General features: G+C 29.3%; 1 protein-coding gene and 1 long non-coding RNA gene across 4 annotated transcripts; one reads left to right on the top strand and one right to left on the bottom strand.

Moving 5' to 3' along the window:
• Window positions 1–280: 280 nt before the first annotated feature.
• LOC145754775 (uncharacterized) lies at window positions 281–8,954 on the bottom strand. Of its 3 annotated transcripts, none has more exons than XM_082570885.1 (15): window positions 8,813–8,954; window positions 7,629–7,661; window positions 7,474–7,524; window positions 7,070–7,153; window positions 6,817–6,891; window positions 6,707–6,751; window positions 6,372–6,446; window positions 6,146–6,229; window positions 4,485–5,827; window positions 4,215–4,280; window positions 3,702–3,824; window positions 3,441–3,563; window positions 3,207–3,275; window positions 1,853–2,041; window positions 281–1,764 (listed from the first exon to the last, which is right to left on the bottom strand). In XM_082570885.1, the coding sequence occupies exons 1-15, from the start codon at window positions 8,836–8,838 to the stop codon at window positions 1,697–1,699; spliced, it is 2,454 nt and encodes an 817-aa protein (XP_082427011.1). In that variant the 5' UTR covers window positions 8,839–8,954; the 3' UTR covers window positions 281–1,696. The 3 variants fall into 3 exon arrangements, with proteins under 3 accessions (XP_082427011.1, XP_082427012.1, XP_082427013.1); XM_082570886.1 differs by having other exon boundaries at window positions 8,889–8,943; XM_082570887.1 differs by lacking the exon at window positions 281–1,764 and adding an exon at window positions 2,529–2,600 and having other exon boundaries at window positions 1,975–2,041.
• A 704-nt stretch (window positions 8,955–9,658) lies between these two features.
• On the top strand, window positions 9,659–11,163 carry LOC145755476 (uncharacterized). The gene is made up of 3 exons (XR_014284208.1): window positions 9,659–9,956; window positions 10,252–10,395; window positions 10,973–11,163. It is a non-coding gene; the product is annotated as an uncharacterized LOC145755476 (long non-coding RNA).
• The last annotated feature ends 9,773 nt before the right edge of the window (window positions 11,164–20,936 follow it).

Below are 20,936 nucleotides of genomic sequence, written 5' to 3'. Positions count from 1 at the left end.
CACACTGAAAAAAGTAAATAAAAAACAACAGTTTGCAATTATTGTTAATTTTGTACTAATTTATTAGAATTATCAAGTTCCTAATTATTAAGCACACTGAAAAAAGTAAATAAAAAACAACAGTTTGCAATTATTGTTAATTTTGTACTAATTTATTAGAATTATCAAGTTCCTAATTATTAAGCACACTAAAAAAGTAAATAAAAAACAACAGTTTGCAATTATTGTTAATTTTGTACTAATTTATTAGAATTATCAAGTTCCTAATTATTAAGCACACTGAAAAAAGTAAATAAAAAACAACAGTTTGCAGTTATTGGTAATTTTAAAAGTTTTTGAAAAAAATTAAATTGTTTTTTTTAAGGCCAATTTTTAACCAAAATAAAGGTAATGAGAAATTTTAAAAACCAGAAAGTACACATTATTAACATTTTTATATTTAAAATGATTATGATAAATTTATTTATGATAATGGTTAAAAGCAGTTTGTTAAACAACTATTTATAATAAAATATATGTATAGTCAATAGAGGTAATAAATGGACAGTTAAAATTGGGAGGTAATTAGTGGACACCATTCCCGTTTTTTTTCAGGGTTTTGTGGTTATATTATCTTAATAGTAAGGCTTAAATGATTAGCATTTTTTTTAATTATATTTTCAGAAAAAAATTATGTTGTTTTAAAAATTAAAAAAAAATTTAAATTTTTCGAAATATCTAATTGAATTGACAATATAAACTAAAAATATTCCTAACCATATAAAGCTCAATGTCACACTTATATTTGCATCACAGTTTTAACAATATGCCTCCAAATATTACCTCCACACTATTATGATGAATGGGGGAAATTATTGGATGCATTTTATGAAAATTTTTTTGTTTTTTTTACAATGCAAACTAATCCTACAGTACCTTAAAATAACAGTTATTACAAAAACACTAATTAACATTAACAACACTCAAGGGTTTTAAAAAAAAAAAAGGAACAACTGTTATAAAACTCTTAATTTAAAAATGCCAAGAAAGTATTTGTAACAATATTTACAAAATCAATTATCTAAGACAAAAAATCATCACGAAAGAGCTTTAAGAAACTTACTTTTTTACAAAAATAAAAGCATCAAAAGAGAAATCCATGTGAATGAATAGAAAAATTATATGTTAGTTTTTTTTAGTATAAAAAGTTGACAGATAAAGCATATGTAAAACCCGCGAATGTTAGGAAAACATGAACATTAAAAACATAATAAGTGGAGATTATTTGTAGTTTATAACTTTAAAAAAAGAAGTTTAGTCTCCCATGAGCAGTTTTCCATATTAAAAATATGTTCCACCCATGCATTTATTACAAAAAAAACGTTACAGACCCATAAAAAATGAATATGGCCTTATGAAAATTGTAATGAGTATAGGTATTTCACGTCGTAAATGAAATTTTCCTTTCTACATATCTATTTTATGTTCTACAAAAAAGCGTCCATTAATTTCCTCCCATGTGTCCATTAATCACCCCATTTGCAGGGGTAATAATTGAACAAAATATTTGACTTAAAAATTAAAACAAAAAAGTGATGGCCAATTTTATCAAAAACATCCAATAATTACCTCCATTGACTTACTTATACATTGCAAATTTTAGATCATAATTTAGTTTTATTTTTAATACAGACGAATAATTTTTTTTTTTAATAACTTAAAAAAGTTTTCTTTTTTTCTTTGGCGAATAAATCTCGCTATCTGAAAATCTTTTTGTAGGAGAATCTATAACAAAAAACAGTTCATTTTACAAATTTAATCACAGGTATATATTTTAATATATATATTTTAAAAAAATTATTAGTGAACTTACATTTAGTTATAAGACAAGCATCATAAAATCTTCGGTCATGAGGCCACCTTACAAAAAGTTTGTCCTCTACTTTAATATTGTGGAAATCTGCAAGTTTACTTCCATCTATTTTTACGTCACAAGGGCGATAAACATCCAGTTCCAAGTCGTCATCGATGAATTTGACTCTTATAAAGCGTTTAGAGGTATCTATGCAATTAAAATAACAAAATTTACAACCATAAAAAGTAATGTGCAATTTAAACATAAAAAAAATATCATTTTTTTAAAATGACTTTGTTATAATATAGTAGCATCTAAATTTATTATTTAAACTTTAACAGGTTAAACTAACTGTAAACAAATCACATAGGTAGTAAATATTAAAGTGCTTTTTATTCTACAGCAGTATATTAATATTGACTAAGTTATTATTTCTTTGAGTATTAAAATTAATTTATTTCTTATAGTAAAAAAAGCAGATATAATATATTCATGTCCATTGGCTGCAATACAAATGACAGTTTTAGACATTCCACAACATGGCGACAATTCCACAACAGAAAAAGCTGTTTTCTTAGCGACATTTCAAAGAAACTTGCTGACATTTCAAGCATTAATTATCGCGAAATTTTTTAGTTTGCATATATAACTATCAATTTAACGCCAAAAATGCAGCATTTTGCAAATAACTTACAGGTGCGACATACACAGCAAAATTATAAATGGGGGTGCATGCACCCTCAGACATGTAACATGTCTCCTTGACCTTCAATAAATTTACATTACCATATATTTTCTGTAATGTAATACTTAACTTTAATAGGAGTCAACCAATCAACCAACCACTGCACATACCCAAAAAAATGAAAATCAAAATAGAATGTAAAAAACTATAAAAATATATATTTACAACTCTAGTTTAAAGGTTTAAAATGCCTAGTTGGATATCATATATTTGTAAAATGTGCATCAAAAAGCAGACATAATTAACAATTTTAATTAATTTAAATTATAAACACTTCACAGATAAACTACATTTTTCAAACTTAACTTCCTTAATTTTTGTAACATTTTTCATAATCGTATAAAAAATGATTTTAAATCTTTATTTTATTCTGTGTATTAATTCATGACAATAAACTGTCTCTGGTACACAAGTTATTATTTAATTTCTGGTTTAACTATTCTTGTAAATTAACCAAGTAGGCCATAATCTGTCATATCAAATTAAAATAGACCAGCTAAACTTTACAAAACATTACGCTATGAAAAAATAAAACGCCTATCTTTGTCATATATACAGTTTTCATACAGTTGACAAAATTTGTTTAATGTTTGAATAAGGCATAAACAACAACAAAAATACACTTACCAGATAGAGGATTGTACAGATTATCAATTTTCGTAATTTCGTTTTGTTTTTCCATTTTCTCAAATAATTCTACGGAATATATAAAAGTATAACTGTTTATGGTAATTTTTTAAGGTTAATAATAGTAATGCTGCTGCTTTAGTTAATTGGCTTTTTTGTGGTATTTTTTTACCAGAAATTATTGTTATATTATTTTAATCATACTGCTATTTTTACTCAGTTAGTAACACAAACCTGTTGCTGGTGGTGTAGTTGAACCACAGTACTCCTCTGAGTTATTGCTAGTATTGTCATACAATATGTTATGTAAATTCACTCTTACTTCATTCAAGTTATAACCAACTGTTGTTGTTTCCTCTGCAATAAAAATAATTTGTTCTATTTTTAATAAAAATAATGCTTTTATTTTTATAAAATAATAAATTAAAAACCTAGCAAGCAATTTTATTTTTAATCAAAATTTTATTTTTACATATTACGCTACTTATTACAAACCTGTTGCTGGTGGTGTAGTTGAACCACAGTACTCCTCTGAGTTATTGCTAAAATTGTCATACAATATGTTATTTGAATCCACTCTTACTTTATTCAAGTTATAACCAACAGTTGTTGTTTCTTCTGCAATAAAAAGAATTTATTTTATTTTTATTAAATATTATATATACAGTGCATTTACCTTAAATTGCAACTAAACAAGGTAGTACTACTCTTATTTTTATAAAATAATAATTATTAACCATTTTTAATAACTTATAAATATTTAAATTAAAAAATTAGCATAATATAAATTAGCCCTATTGATTATAAAAGGCTTTTTTATAATTTTAAACAATAATTTAATTTTATGTTGATTTTGTTCTGTTAAAAGATATTAAAAGCTTAAAATCACATCTTTTACTAATAAAGTACAAAATGAATGAAAACAGTTTTTTAAAAAAAAACACGCAAAAAAGATTTAGAAATTTGTATAAAGCACATCGTTTAAACAAAAAAAAAACAACAACTTACTTGGAAACGAAGCTCTGGAAGTCGAAGCTGCATTTTTTAGATTTGTATCCTCCATGTCAACAGATTCTTAAAATAAATTGTTTTTAATTATTGAGTTTGATACATTTCGAGGTATTTATCTTTACGGTTTAATTAATAGTAAAATCGTTACATTTTACAATTAGTTTTAAATTGACTATATTAATTTGATTATAAGACACTCTTTTATTAAATCCTTAACTTTACTATTAAGAGATTAGGCTATAAATAATCTTAGAAGTGGTTCTTTACCTTCAGCTATTTTTTCTAAATATACTCTGGCATTTTCTACAATTTGGCCTGGGCTTGTTATGTCATAAAATTTATCTTGTACCTCGACAGAATGACCTTCAGCTCTTGCCACTGCTCTTTGTATTACCTTCGATTTACCACCCACTTCTCTTGTTATTAACTTTCTAGTTTCTGTTACATTGATTCCCTTTCCAAAATAATTTTTAGTGACCTTTTTGTAAATACTATTAAATTGGGATGCAGTCATTTTCTCACCAGTGTTATTGCCAAAAAATGAAGGAAATGCTCTATTAACAAGAGGAATTTTGTTGCAATTTTGCAAGTAGGCCCAAATATGATCAGAAACAGCAATAGCATCCTTATATTCTTTGTGTTTAAATACTATACATGCATGACGTTTTCTTTTTTTTTGATCACTTACTAACACAGAAAAGTTTCCACTACTTGTTTCTTCGCAATCTTTAATTTCCGATAACAACATTCCTGTGAAAACACTTGATCTACAGCCTTGTGAGCAAATAATTCTAACAAAAATGTCCCCACACAGTTTTTTAATTTCTTGACAATTAAGGGATCCACATTTTTTATTTCTTAAAGAATTTAGAAACAATTCTTGAGCTTTTATATATTTTATAACAACTTTTCCAGGAAAAGCACATTCAGCAAGTGCTCGACGAGATCTATCTTTAACTAATTTTTCCCTTTTTTCTTTTTTTGGTCGTTGTCGCTGAAGCCATTCCTTAACAAGTTTTAAAAGTTTGGAAACAGAATATTCACGAAACAATTCTTCATACTCAATATCCAAAAAATAAATAAAATTTTTTAACGTTGCTAGATAAGAGTATCTGGTAGAATCTCGGCCCTCCTTGCATACTTTTTCATGTAGAGTCTTATAAATTTTTTGTGGTCGTTTTAAGTCGTCCAGACTCGATAGTAGGGTATATATTTGACGTATGTATGTTTGGACTTGAGATTTACTACCGGCATTTCTATGTCCACTTCCCATAGTTAAAAGTGTTGTTTTATAGTTTTCCAAAACATTTTGAAGGTTAATGTTTATTTTGCTTTGAGCAACAACATTTTTGAATTTTTCAGACCCCTTTTTAATGTTTTTATGTTTGTTAAGAACATGACTTTCAATTCCCAGTACTGCAACTTTACAAATGCAACATATATTACCAGTATAATTTTTGTAAAAACCAACTCTATTGCGTTTAGCAAACGAATCATACATAAAATCTTTTTTATCAATATCTTTGTGTTTTTTTCGATGATGAGTCACATTAACAAAATTTTGCCCACAGTGAGGACATTCCCTTATTTTTCTAGTTGCAGTTTTAAATCTAGTTTAAAAAAAGATTTTATGTGTTTTATATTTTAGTATTAAAATGTATCACAAAACACTTCTACAAAAAGTTTAAATAGGCTATATCAGTGGTTTTTAAACTTCAGGCAGCTCTCTCACTAAAAATTAAAAATATCCTGTTTTTCCAATTTTTATTATCTAGAAGTAGTTGTAATTGTGTGTACTTTATGATAATAACCAATATAACAAAACCCCATTATTAAAAAGACAGTTACCCTACTATATAACAGTTTTTTAAGAAAAAAATACTAGTTTAAACATAATAGATATACCCAAAACTAAAAAATTTACAAACCTATTGGACTGTGAGGAAGAACTTTCACTATTACATAATTCTTTCTTAAGTTTTTTTTTAGAATTTATTAATTGATAACAATACCTGAAAAAAATAATTAATTCGTTTTAAACTTCATTTAATAAAATGTAATGGAAGTACAAAAAACTAAAAAATCATTAAATATTTAATTTAGTATAAGTTACTTTTCACTGAAATTATTATAAAATTGTGAATTAATAAATACCTTTCATCATCAGATGAACATTCAATACAGGATAAATCATTGCCATTATAGTTATTCCTTTTTAACTTGTAAGATCTACATGGAAATAAAATGCCTTCTATCATTAAAAGAAGAATATTTTAAACATAAAAAATACTTAACAAAACATATCCCTGGAAAAAAATGTTACTTTACTGAACATAGTAGGATATGTAGTTAAATTATTTAAATTATAAAATAGTTCAATTTTTTTCACTTAGTTTACCAATAAATAACCTTTTTTTATAACAAAACTTATTTAGAACAAACTAAGCATTAATATAATTCAAAAAAATAAAAATTATTTTTCAACAAACCGCAACGAAGACTCAGTATCACTACTGGAACTGCTTGATGATGACCTAAAACACCACGATTATTATTAATTTCATTTTTTACTTTTTAAATATATCATCGTTTAACTCACCTAACAGAAGATCTTTTTTTACTGACTAAAGTATGAGAAAAGCGCTTTTTTTTTCTTTGTTTCTTGTATTGGTACCTAGTAGATTCAAAAAGCTAAGTTTATTTTTTGTAAATTCTTCTTTTGTCTTAAAAACACAACAAATAAATTTTTTATATTGAAAATAATTATATATTAATCAATGTATATATACTCCATTCTCAAACAGCAATATGCTTATTTGGATGTTTTTAGAAAATTTAGTAAATACTATTACATTTCCCTTGCAGAATCATGTACAGAGCTTTCACTATTTGATGAAGATTTCCAACATTGATTTTTATGTTTTAGTTTTTTATGCCTGGTGAAAACAATGTATCTACTTTACAAAAATAAGATAACACAAAAGAATAACTAAAAAGTAGATATATATATAACTTTGTAAACAACCCAAGTTTATATTTAAGTTATTGCAAATAATTTTTTTTTTGTAAGGTAAGCATGCACAAAAAAAGTTATCATGCTGTAATAGGCTTTTTAATATAGATTTTGACTTAAGTGCAGTCGGTATTAAATATTAATTAGAACAACTAAAAAAACATTACAGTCAAGTATCTAAATTTTAGTAAGAACAGCCATAAATTAATGCAATTATTGGCAAATAAATAAATTGTGACTAACTGGATAAATTTTTGTTCATTATCAGTATTCGAATCACTTGAAGAAATACCTCTGAAACAAAAATGCATACTTGTACAAATTGACATTTTGATAAAACATTACAAATAATTTTAATATTAACGAATGTCTTAATATTGTTCTCATATTTATCGAACCTTGAAAAAAATGTTTTTCTTGAATGTGTCTTTCTAAAAAATAAATAACACTGTTTCATTAAAATTATCGATAACAAACACTAAAATATATCGGTATATATTTCGATCCGTACTTAGGTCGATGCGCACAAGGCGATCTGTACTCGGGTTCAAGTCCATTCGTACTTGCATTGCGTCACCCTTTATATAATTCAGGCGCATATACATGCCGAATCGGTTTATTTAAAGTGTTTTATCTTAGTAGAAATGTGCGATAAGTACTTATATATGTCGTACTTAGTATTGTTAATAAATTTTAATACAATTTAAGTGAACAAGTGTACCAAAAAGTCAGGCCACAGAATTTGGCGTATGGCCAATAAGTATGCTTACACCATTTTAATCTACAAAAAAATAATGATTAAAAGGAAATCTTGTTATTAAAATATATTGTGTTATTTGTTTTTTGTTATGTTTATGAATTGTAAAAAGTTTTACTTTGAAATTATGTATTTATGCTTAAAACAAGACTATTAATACACAAAGTTGTTCGCTGGTATGTTATAAAAGCTAATCACCGTGACAATAATTTAAAATGAATAAGGTCAACTGATAAAAATTCCGATTACACGTCAAAGCTATTACCCTTATCTTACGTCTTGGTTGCGATAATGGTTAAAAGCAGCTGACAAAAAAGATGTCAACAACACAATAATTTATCACTAGAAACGTTGAAAAACACATTTACTAAAGCATATATCCAACATTTATTCGGTAAAAAATAGAAATAGATTATAACTAGCAACATATCATATTTACAAATAACGTAAAAAAGACCGAGTTTGGATCGCCCGTTGATACAAAGGTTTGCGTAGCGGTCCAAAAGGCAAAAAATCACCGCAAAAAAAAAATTGCCGTTGTTTCGAGTACAGACCGCTTTGGTGACATAAACCGGGGTATGGATCGACTGGCAATCACTTATAATGCTTGTAACATTTACATCCAATTCAGTCAATCAGTTAAAAAATAAATTAATAAAAATAAAGTTTAATGACAAACAGAGTTTTAGCACTTAAAATTGCACAATACAATAAAATTCTGAGTTATATAGGACTCGATGGACTAGTAAGATGGTACAAATCGTGCCTTATAAAACAGTCAGACAGTAAGAGTAGTCAAAACAAAAAGAAAATAAAAAACATTACCTTCCAAAATTCGTTTCCTTATTCATTTTTGATTATATTAGTTCAGTCAACTATAAATAATAACCTAATTTATTACCAAAAACTGAAATAATTCTTAGCAATTATTAAAAAAATAGTTCATAATCGCTCTGTCGTTGGTCAGTCTGTCAGTTGGTAATAAGTATGCATCGCAAAAAAAATTCACAAAACTTGTTACTAAACGTTAGGGGGCGCAATTTTAAAATAATTTTTAATCAAATTTATTTTGATTCCGATTAAATTAAATTGACTTTATTACTTTTTGTATGCCTTAGTTGTATATATTATTCGAAAGAGAGTAAAAAAGTGTTAGATAAACTAACCCTTATTTGGTTTTGACTCTCTTTTTTATTTTTTTACATAAGATCGTAATAATAAAGCCTGCTTGTTTTTTTGCCGCGTGATTTCGCACATCTACATTCATGTTATAATAATTTCATTTAAATTGTCAAAAATGATTACTAAGTAATAAAATCCGTTTTTGTTTGTATAAAACAAAATTATTTCTAAAAACAATTTCGAAATTTAAAACACAGTTTACTCTTTAAAACAAATTTTGTTTCTCGAAACAATTTTGGAAACGAAATTCGTTTCGGAAACACTTTTCGAAACAAATTTTGTTTCTCGAAACAATTTTGGAAACAAAATTCGTTTCGAGAAACAAATTTTGTTTCGAAAATTGTTTCAGAAACAAACTTTGTTTCAAAAAGTAATCGTGTTCAAAATTTTTGGTAACTGTAGCCTATCTTATAGGCCAGCTTATAGTTCTTTTAAATAATTTATTAAGTGTTTAACTTTAACTTAAAAAAATATATACAATATTTAAATTAAAAACAGTTAAAAGTTAAAAGCCCTCTTTTAAACAATTTTAGCTATGTTAAGTTGTTACTTGATAAGTCTTGCCGACAACAGTCAGACAGTATAAACTTGAATAAATTTTTTTTGGACAATTCTTATACTGGTACTTCATTTACTAAATAAAATTTTAATATGCAGCAGTCAGACGGTAAACAATCTGGCGTAGTAAATGTCTAACTGTATTTTCAAGAATAGTTTTGTAAATTTCTTCTCTGACTGTCTGAACAAAATAAATGGTAAAATGTTAACAGGAAACATGGAAAAAAAGGTAATGCCCAGTTTATACCGGTACCTATAAACTATACAGGTTTGAATGGATCGTATATTAAATGGTTAGCGAATGGACCGAATCGATCAAATGGATCGATCCATTCGGTTCATTTGCTATCCATTTGTTATACATTTGATCCATTTGGTCCATTCGATCTTGTATAGCTTATAAATACCCAGTTTATACTAGTTTTTGACATTTAATTTTTAACAGTCTTGTTACTTTAATTTGTTTTTGACAGTCTTAACAACATAAGACCTTAGCAAGGTAATATATATGTTATATATTTCAGGAACACTTATGCTAAAAGAAAAAGGTTTTCCAAAAAAGATACAGTAACTGAGATACACCATTTCTTAGAGTTTTTGGTGATTTAAAAACCAAATTTAAAAATCGACAAACCTTGTGATGAAGTATTTTTTTCTTGTTCTATACGGTATGTTGATTTTATTTTTATAGATAGAACCAACATATAAATCAATAGATTAAGATGTATATATATGATATTTAATTAAAAAATAAAAATTTATCTACTCAATGACATGTTTAAAATAAACAATATAGGCCTATATAATATATACATTTTGTTGAAAGAATTGGAATCACATCTAGTTTATAGTTAGAAAGAAGTCATAGAATTGTAAACTATAAGAACTTAGCATTTAAACAATTCACTGCTATTGCAAGCATTTTGACCAAACTTTTGTGGGGTCTTGTTTGTTAAATTTTTATTTTCATGATATTTGCAGATTTTCTTGCTAGGTAACATTTTCGTTTACTAACGACATATGCCTATAATTAACAAACTTTTTAATTTAGCTCTCTACGTATTAGCTGTCTCCATATTGTAAATGCTAAATTGTTTTTTTACAAAATAAGTTAAAATGAAAATAGTGTTATATAGGCTTAAATAGGAACAGTGGTAATTGAAAAATTAGCTCGGAGGAATAAAAAGGTCAACAAGCGCATTATATGAGGAAATTATGCATTTCAATTATCATTTTTTTTTGCAGAAAAGACGTCACGACCCCTGTGTGCTACATTTTAATTTGCCCATTTCTAAAGTAAATTTAATTTGCAATCGAATGATGGTGATGGTTAGACTTTGGCACAAAGGAGATTTAATATCTTACAAGAAAATTATATGTTAGGCAGGTTTTGGATAAAAATTTTGCAACTCTGTGCAAGCCTAATTGTTTACAACCGAGCCATTCGCATTTTCTTCATATAATACTTCTGTTGTCTCCTTAAACCCTTTGTGTCAACCTGTAGGTAGCATCATTTAATTGCTAGTTTTTCTACATTTTAAGTACGATCATTTGTTTTATATTTAGTTTAGGCTTTTAACATCTTAGCATACATTATAATTACCTCACCAAAACAGTTTGTGACATCATTTAAAAAAACACTCTGAACTTTTTACATGGTGTCGCTATTTTTCAAGATATAAAAATTTGATTTTGTTATTAATATAATTAAATTCATATTATTAAGTTATTTTAACAAGATTTATTAAAATAAAATTTATTTTTAGGAATAAGTTTACATTCTCAATAATAATCTTTAAAATGCTGTGTTGAGCTGAAGACCTTTAATTTAAGGTAAGTTGTTTAATTTTACTGATTGTTGGAACTTAGAAAGTAAATATAGCGAATTTATATTTGTTGTTTATTAAAATATGTTGCCACAGTCATTAAGCGAGAAAACTCAACAATATTAAACGCTAAAAACAAATAATAAATGAAAAAGTGTTTGTTAATTAGTAATATTTTAATTGCATGTTATGAAATGATAATTTAAATTAACATTATTATTGTTTAGAATCTTCAAATACCAAACAAATTGTTATTGTCAGTGATATTAAATTTTTGCTTCTAATTTCTCTGGCTGGTTTACGGCTTTCCAAAATTCTCTCTTATGGGGAAATACTTATGGAGAAATTGTCTTGTCAGGATTACGGCTCTCCTAAATTCTCTACTATGGTAAACGACTCGTTGTTTTGTCTAGAGCCGGACAACATGAACCTTAACATTCTGTATTTTGCTTTTTAATTTTTTTTTCCATATTTTATTTTTCAACTAAATCTAGTTTTAAATTGCTATGGTGTTTAGTACAAAATTTTAAAATTTTTGTTTCACCTTATTTAGATTATTCTACTGAAAGACTTCATTGTGGTCAATTTTAAGAAATATGAAAACTGGAATTAAAAAAAAAACTGCTTAATTTTATTAAAATGTTTTTAATGTTAAGCTTCTATTAAGTGCTGGATTTTAATTATTTTTTTGAATGTTAAACTTAAATTAGTTATAACTTATTCAAATTTACCAACTGTATTGTACCACGATATAATTTTGTATTAAAAAGTGTTAATTTTTAAATGGAAACAAAATTTATAAAATACAACTTTATTTTCGTTAATGCTTATGATTTTTTTTTCTTAATGACAAGCTATGTGCTATGTTAACATTTTAAAAATGTGTATGTTAAGTGTGATTTTGTACCAATTTCACCAACTGTAATTTAATGTTCTCGTATTTACCAACTGTTATTTCACCAAAAACTTTTGACATAAAATAAAACAAAGGTGCATTAAACGAAGATGTTAGGCACGAAAAGAAACATAACCTGATTTTAGATTGTGTATTGCACCAGTATGTGGTGTGTTCACTAAGGTAATTTTAATGTATTTATAAATAAATGCCATTAATGGTAAATTCATCAGGCAATTTGCGTTTATAAATTATTTCCCGTTCCTTCCCTCATTTTCCAGTTCTTTTATTTTCCGTTCCTTCATTTTCTCGTTTCCTCATTTTCCGGTTCCTTCATTTTACCGCTCCTTCATTTTCCGTTCCTTTATTTACCGGTTCCTTCATTTTCCGTTTCCTTCATTTTACCGTTCCCTCATTTTCGCGATCTTTTATTTTCCAGTTCTTTCATTTTTCGGTGCCTTCATTTTCCCGTTCCCTCATTTTTCGGTTCCTTCATTTTCCCGTTCCCTCATTTTTCGGTTCCTTCATTTTCCCGCTCCTTTATTTTCCGTTCCTTTGTTTACTGGGTCCTTTATTTTCTGTTCCTTCATTTTTCGCGTCCCCCCTTTATCGTAGGCAGCTTTTTTTAGTTCCTTCATTTCCGGTCCCTTTATTTTACCATTCACTTAAATTTCTCGTTCCCATTGTAATTACATAAAATACTACAAAGTTTAAAAATGGTCCTCTACTGCCACCTTACCACTAGAAAATGCAAATTTTGCTCGAAACAAAATTTTTTTTTCTCGAAACGATTTTTGTTTTTCGAAACGATTTTTGATTTTTGCCATGTATATGGACATGTTTTAATAAAAAAACCTTTTTCCAGTCAAACAACGACTGAAGACCGAGTACAAACATAAGAAAAACCCACATAATTATTTTCACACCGGTTCGCAGGATTTTTACAATGTCAATTTTTAAAATTACAAAACTTTAGATTAATAAAAAATTTAAAACTGTCGCAGACCCTTTATTGTTAAAAACGACGAATAATTAAGTTTTGTAACAAGCTATGACGTCACAAAACAATTAGAATAGGGATTGTTTAAACAATGATTTGCTTGGTTATTATTATCTAGCTTGTAAACATCACACAACTTTTAAAAACAAGTTTTGGTGATTTTAATTAAAACATTTTTAATAAAATAAACTTTTTTAAATTAATTAACACCAATTAATTAAAAACTGTTTCTAAACTTTAATAAGTTAAACAAAATCAATTTTCGTTTTAAATTTAAGCTTACCAGATCATTTCCATTATTTTGGATGAACTGCATATCTGATGTACTGGACCCATAAGATATCTTAAAGCTGGTGACCCAATAAGGATAATCGTAACTTCCTTGTGTCACAACTCCTGTCACTCGAGTTGATGTCTTGAGGTCAATTTGGATCCATTCCCCAACCCTCCCTATTAATTAAAACAATGTTAATGTTTATTTTCCACTAATTACAAAAGTTGTGAAACTTTATTATAAGATAGAAAATAATTCCAACAACTCACCTTGTTTAGGATTCCAACCATTGGTATGAGCATCCAACCTTGCTTCATGTGGTGAGTAGTTGTTGTTAAAATAAGAACTAGCTGTAATGTCACTATCCGGTATTCTTCCATCTTTTAACCCAAGTCCACATACACTAACTATAAATATTTAGGTTTATTTAGAATCAATCTTATAAGTTAGCATGATTAAGCTTAACTCTTAGATATTTAAATTGTAAAATTAAATATTACAAAATGTTTATAAATTGTTATATTGTCTGCTTACTGTTAGAACCTCGTAACTCAAAATTTGACAACAAATATAAATTTAGCGGAATTTAAAAAATGATTTTATTTGTAATTAAAAAATTTATCATTTGATTTTTGAACTTTAAATAACCTTGTATTTTAAGTAAAAAGATCGAGTGGTTAAAGTTTTGTTAACATACAAATGTTGTTAAATTAAAACTGACATAATAAATAAATATCGGGTGTTAATATAATAATGTAGGAAAAGCACTTAGCATCGCAATCAGTTACACTGCAAATGCTTTCCTAGCCTCAAAACAGCTGTGGTGCTGGTTCGCAAAGAACGGCAAAAATCACCTGCATTGACAGCCGTGATGTAATTTTCGCCGTGAAACTGGTGGTATCAAAAGCAAAAATATTTACGAACTTTATCAACACTATCAAAGGTTTTCTAAAATGAAGGAATCGGAAAATGAAGGAACTGGAAAATGAAAGAACGGAAAATGAAAGGACCGTAGAATGAAAGAACGGAAAATGAAGAAACAGGAAAATGAAGGAACCGGAAAATGAAAGAACCGGAGAATGAAGGAACGGAAAATGAAGAAACCGGAAAATGAAGGAACGGAAAATGAAGGAACGGAAAATGAAGGGACCGGAGAATGAAAACAGAAAATGAAGGAACCGGAAAATAAAGGAACCGGAAAATAAAGGAACCGGAGAATGAAGGAACGGATAATGAAGGAACCGGAAAATGAAGGAACCGGAAAATGAAGGAACAGAAAATGAAGAAACCGAAGAATGAAAGAAAGTGAAGAAAGGAGAGGCGGAATCCTAAAAAATAAAAATTCCGCGTCCCCTAAAAAAGAATACGTAAGAACCCCTTTTCAGGCAAAATAATAACTTTCGTTCTGTGAACCCAAATAACTGTGCAAACTCGCTACCATTCTATGCGGTTAAAAGCCGTACAAATTTATTAACAATAAGAGAATTACAAAGAAGCATTATTTATATGTAGTGGTTATAGAAAAGGGTATGAAAACTAAGAAATACCCTTTTATTCAAGGACAGATCTAATTACCCATAAGGTAATTAGAATAACCAAATATATTTCGTCATTATATTAAAATAGTCAAACATTGTATAGACGCTATCTATGTACATATCAACGCCCCAATTTTGGATTTAGGTTATATCTCGATAACATTTCCTGTTGTTGTTTAGTTTTTACTATATAGTAAAAACTTTTAAAAAACATTATCAATAGTGACATAGTTTTTCTATGTGTGCGTTAGATTTTTGCTAAATATATTTTTTCCCGAATCTTGTGGTTATTAATTAATTTGATATAGAATTACCATCCATTTTAATGACAGTGAAACGTACAGCCATGTAATGTAGTTTTGTATTATTAACCCAGTATATTATTTATTTTCGCATCGCAGAATAATTTAGTTTATGTCTATTATGTACCTTTTGATTAAGGTGTTGCTTTACGTTGAAGGAGAAGTTGTGAGTGTGTTGTATTTTTGATAATTGTGATTGTGGAGAAAGAAGTTAGTGTATTTTATATGATAATGATGTTAGTTTAGAAATGATTTAGCGTAATGTAATATTGTAATATTATCGCCCTCATTTTTGTATATATATTGTTATCAATAAAGTATGTTAACCAGAATTGTATTTGAATAAGGTTTTACCTAGGAATATATTTAAGTATTTTAATATATTACTGGACCTTTCTGTCACCCTGACCCAATTCCCTACAATAACTAAATATATATGATAAAATTAATTTTACAGATAAGTTTTAGCACTTTAAAAATGCCACTGTATTAAGTATACTTGTTTATATAAGTAACAATGTTAAAAAACCATACAAAATATACTTGCAAGGTTTAAAAAGTTATTTAATTGTCTTAAGATTGCTTTTATTTTAGTTTTGAGGTTCTAACAGTAAGCCGATGATATTATCATTATTTAACAAATATAAAGTAACCAAAATACCTGCTTTATCAGGAAAAAATCTTTGAAACATTGCAGCAATTTCATCATGACACGAACACTCTCCAAAAGCCCCAACTGACTCAATTTCACCCTTAGGACCTATGGGGCCAATTTTACCCCTGAAACCTTGTTCACCTCTAACGCCAGAGCCCCCAACTGACCCAATTTCACCCTTAGGACCTATGGGGCCAATTTCACCCCTGAAACCTTGTTCACCTCTAACGCCAGCGCCCCCAACTGACCCAATTTCACCCTTAGGACCTATGGGGCTAATTTCACCCAAGAAACCTTGCTCACCCCTGGCACCAGGACCCCCAATCGCCCCAATTTCACCCCTTGAAACTTTTTCACCTTTCTCCCCAGCTGGTCCAAGCTTGCCTGGTCTCCCTTGGGTTGATCTTAGCTCCCTGAAAGCGGGACTATCGGGGCTTGCATTAAAACAAACTTTGTTTTTTCTGGATGCAGCTAAGCATAACAAGAAGCACAAAAACATAAATATTTTCAAACTCATTTCGGCAAGTTTCAAGTTACAATTGTTTTATTCTAAACTCATTTAACAAGCTAGTTATATTTTTTTTATTAATATTTATCACTAATAATTGAAAATAACTTTCCGTCTGTTCCGACATTTTTGTATCAAAACACGCAGGTACCAAAACGCACTAAAAATTATATCTTGATTAATTTTCAAATCGGCTGCAATTTAAAAATAATTAAAAACTTTTTAAACGAGATATGACGACACTATGACGTAACAATAATAGCAACGCTGCATTAAAATACTTATTCGAATTGTTGTCTAACAAGATTTGACGCTATAGTTTAATTGTGATGTCATAATCTACTAAAGTAACGACAAAGCCCGCTATAGTTTAATTGTGATGTCATAATCCACCAAAGTAACAACATAGCCCGCTATAGTTAAATTGTGATGTCATAATCTACCAAAGTATCGACAAAGCCCGCTATAGTTAAATTGTGATGTCATAAACTACTAAAGTGACGACAAAGCCCGCTATAGTTAAATTGTGATGTCATAATCTACTAAAGTGACGTTAAAGCCCGCTACCGGAGCCGTAAAGCGAGTCAGCTATTGTGGCATGCAACAAGGTTTCCCATAACAGCGTTAAAAATGTGAAACGTTTCAAGATTGTGCCAGTTAAAGTGTGGGGCAACAATCAAAGTAATTTTGTGAACGCTTTTCTGGATGACGGTTCAGATACAAGTATTTGTACTGCAAGCCTTGTTAAGAAATTAGAAGGAGACAAAAGAACACACCGAGCTTTATATAGCAAATTAAGTAACTAGTCAGGGGAGCCGAGTTGACTCACTGTATGTAAAGGAGGTCAAACCGAATCGTTTATTGTCGAAAAGCTTTTGGTACTTGATCATATTGTCAATATAGGTAACAGCATTACAACCAAGAAATTGGCAAACATGTATCCGCATCTGCGTGACCTGAAGTTTCCTGAACTTAAAACAAAGTCAGTGGAGCTACTTCTGGGAAACAATGTTCACGATGTATTCAGGGTTTCTGAATGGCGTTACGGCAAAAAGTGCCAGCCTTTCGGACCGCATACGGCGTTGGGTTGGACGTTGTTTGGCTCAGACCTTAACCCAAGAATATCGTCCCAACGAACTAATGTAAACTTTATGCATGAGCCTGAACAAGTATCGACATCATGCAACGAAATTTCAGATGTTTTTGTCGAGCAATTTTCACGACCTTGATTGTGCGCTAAAGAGCGAAATGTCATTAAACGACAAAAGTACGTTGAAAATTATGAACAAAACAGTTTCGCGAAATGGCTGACACTATGAAATTGGATTACCCTGAAAAAAGAAATATATTAAACTTTTAAAGAATAGAAAAATGACACTTCAAAGGCTACAATCTTTGAAGAAGAAGTTTATTGCTAACCCTAAAACTTTTAGGCAATATAGGAAAGAAATCGATGAATATGTAAAATAAGGACATGTGACTGTATTGGCTAATAGGAATTGTGTAAACGATATAACGTGGTATATACCACACCACTTAACGGGCCCTAAGTTCATTATAGTGTTTTATTGTGCTGCAAACTCTGCGTTGTTTCTTTTAATGACGTTTTATTACAGGGACTTTACTAACAGCCTCGTGGAAGTGCTTTTACGATCTGGTTCCAGAACTATATATTAACACTTGGAATAATTGGCTTAACACTCTTGTTGATTGAGAGAACATTAGTATACCCAGATGTTTTAAACCTTAATATTGATTATGGTTGTATTTAGTTTTATCGCTGAAAGAACTGAATAGCGCAACAACTGCCATTGTGCTGTCAGTTCAACGACAATCTTTTCCCGAGTTGATCAATCAACTTCATGACCACCAACTTTTGGACGAGCCTTTACAATTCAAGTCTAAACAACATCTAAATAAATCAAAACAGCTCAGCACTTTAAGAAAGCTAAGCCCGGTTTTAGTCAAAGGCAATATGTACGTTGGTGGCAGGCTACATAATCTGTCCCTTTAATCACCGAACATCCGATGATTCTTCCATCTAACCAGGTTGTAACCGAGCTCATTGTAACAAAGTATCATGGCATGGGCATTCGGAAACAATTCATGTCTTGTCCGCCATTGATGGCTGAGGTGGAACGAATTTTAAACAGCAGACCTCTGGTGCCACTCAGCGACGACTGCAAGGATGAATTGGCATTGACGCCAAGTATGTTGCTGAACAATGGACAACGACCTGCCTCCAGACACGTTTGTCAAGGAAGACAGTTACAGACGATCTTGGATGTTCTACTTCTTGTTGATCAATTTTGGGAGCGATTGACAAAGAAGTATTTGACTTTGTTACAATTGCGACAAAAATGGCTCCAACCGATGAGGAATTTCACGGTTGGCGACGTGGTCCGTTAATGAGAACGCAAAGAGAGGACTCTGGCCGAAAGGGATCATCCAGAAGTTAGACAAGAACGAGATGGTGCGCCGTGTCCAGGTGCGCACTGCATATGCTACCTCAACCCGAGACAAAATTTGCCTTCTAGAAGGGGTCGCATAAATTTGAATTTTCTATGTTGTTTGTGTTTACGCCTGCCTCACAGTTTTCTTCTTTACACATTTTAAAAAATAAAATATTTAAAAAATTAACATATATATTTATCTTAACAACCGGTTAAAACTTTTTTAACTATTATACTTTTCGCCAAATTTCATTTTAAATATCGGTAAAATATGTTCTTGCGTTAAAGGTATAGGCGGGCTTAACGCTGCAGGCTCCCCGCAGTTTAATAAAAAATTTCGCAGGCCGAAAGCTATTAGTCGTAAAATTTTGCAGGCCAAAAGCATCCGTCTTTAATCCGTTTATAAAAAGGTTTTTGAGACAAAAATCTTCAAAAAAAATAATATTCTAAAAACTAACATATGTCATTAACGTAACAACCAATAAAAACGTTTATATATACTGTACTTTATGCAAAATTTTTATTTTAAATATCGGTAAAGTATGGTCTTACGCTGACTTTATACACGGGAATTTCATCGCCGACTCCCCGCCGTTTTTTTTTGCGGGACGAACCTTCTGGCAACTCTTTAAACGTTTTATTCTTTCTGTCTTAGTATATAAATTTATATACATTAACACGGGCAATAACCAATAACATATTTATGCACACTCTTCAGTGTAAAAAATGATAAATTAATGCTTTTTCTTCAAATATTGTTTGGAAATACGGCCCTATTTCGCAAAATACGTGATATCATAATGCATCGTCTTGCGTCACCTAAATGCGCGCGCTTTCAAATTATTTTTTTATAGGTTTTAGTTTGTAAAATTAAAAAATAAATTGACACGGGAAAAGAAAGATAACATGTTCTTGCACATTATTCTTTAAAAAAATATTAATTTACTGCTTATTTTATTTCAAATACTGTCTAAAAAACTGTACAAAACTAGGCGAAAATAAAATTTTTCGCGGTAATTAAAATGCAAAATCCCCGCTGTTCTAAAAAAAATCTTCGGGCTGAAGTGTCTGGTTACCTTTTTGGTCAGTTCGCTGGACGTAAAAACTCATAAAAAAGTAAGGCCGAAGTAAGGTTTAACATACAATTAGACTTTCGCTTCCATACTTAATTTGTTGATTATATACTTTGTAGTTTGTGTTTCGTATCATATAGTTTGTGTCGCATTTTTGTTTTAATAAAGTATGGCCTTCTTATCGATGCCCATCTTTACAGCGTACTCTATTGGGGTTTAATAATTGTTTAAGTCATAGTAGGAGTTTATTAGATCCTACATTATTCAAGATATAAACTGCAGTCAACTAATCAAAAATTTTGCGCCAGACTCATCCCGCGGTGCTGCGATTTTTTAAAATTATTCCTCCTTTCTAGTTATATAGCCCATGAACCACCTCTGTTATCTACACTTCAAAAATAAAATATAATCTGACAACAACCTTACGTTAAAATAAAATTAAAATGTACGACCCTGAGCCCCACTGTTTAAAAATAAGTTTTGTTTATAAATTCTGGTATTTTTTCGTACAGTTATTCTATAACTATCTTAACCACTTCAGCCTAGCAATCAAAATGCGATCCCAGCAAAAGAACACTCGTTTATAAATGCTGATTTGAAACAGGTAGAAAAAGGCAATCTTTAAATTAAGGAGAATTAGTCACAAGTTTTTTTTGAATATATCTTTATCCTCGATGTGGGAAGG

This window comes from Corella eumyota, chromosome 6 (genome assembly GCF_963082875.1).
Source record: "Corella eumyota chromosome 6, kaCorEumy4.1, whole genome shotgun sequence".
NCBI lineage: Eukaryota > Metazoa > Chordata > Ascidiacea > Phlebobranchia > Corellidae > Corella > Corella eumyota.
Note: the sequence above shows the minus strand (reverse complement) of the source record. Positions and strands in the feature narration are given on the sequence as shown.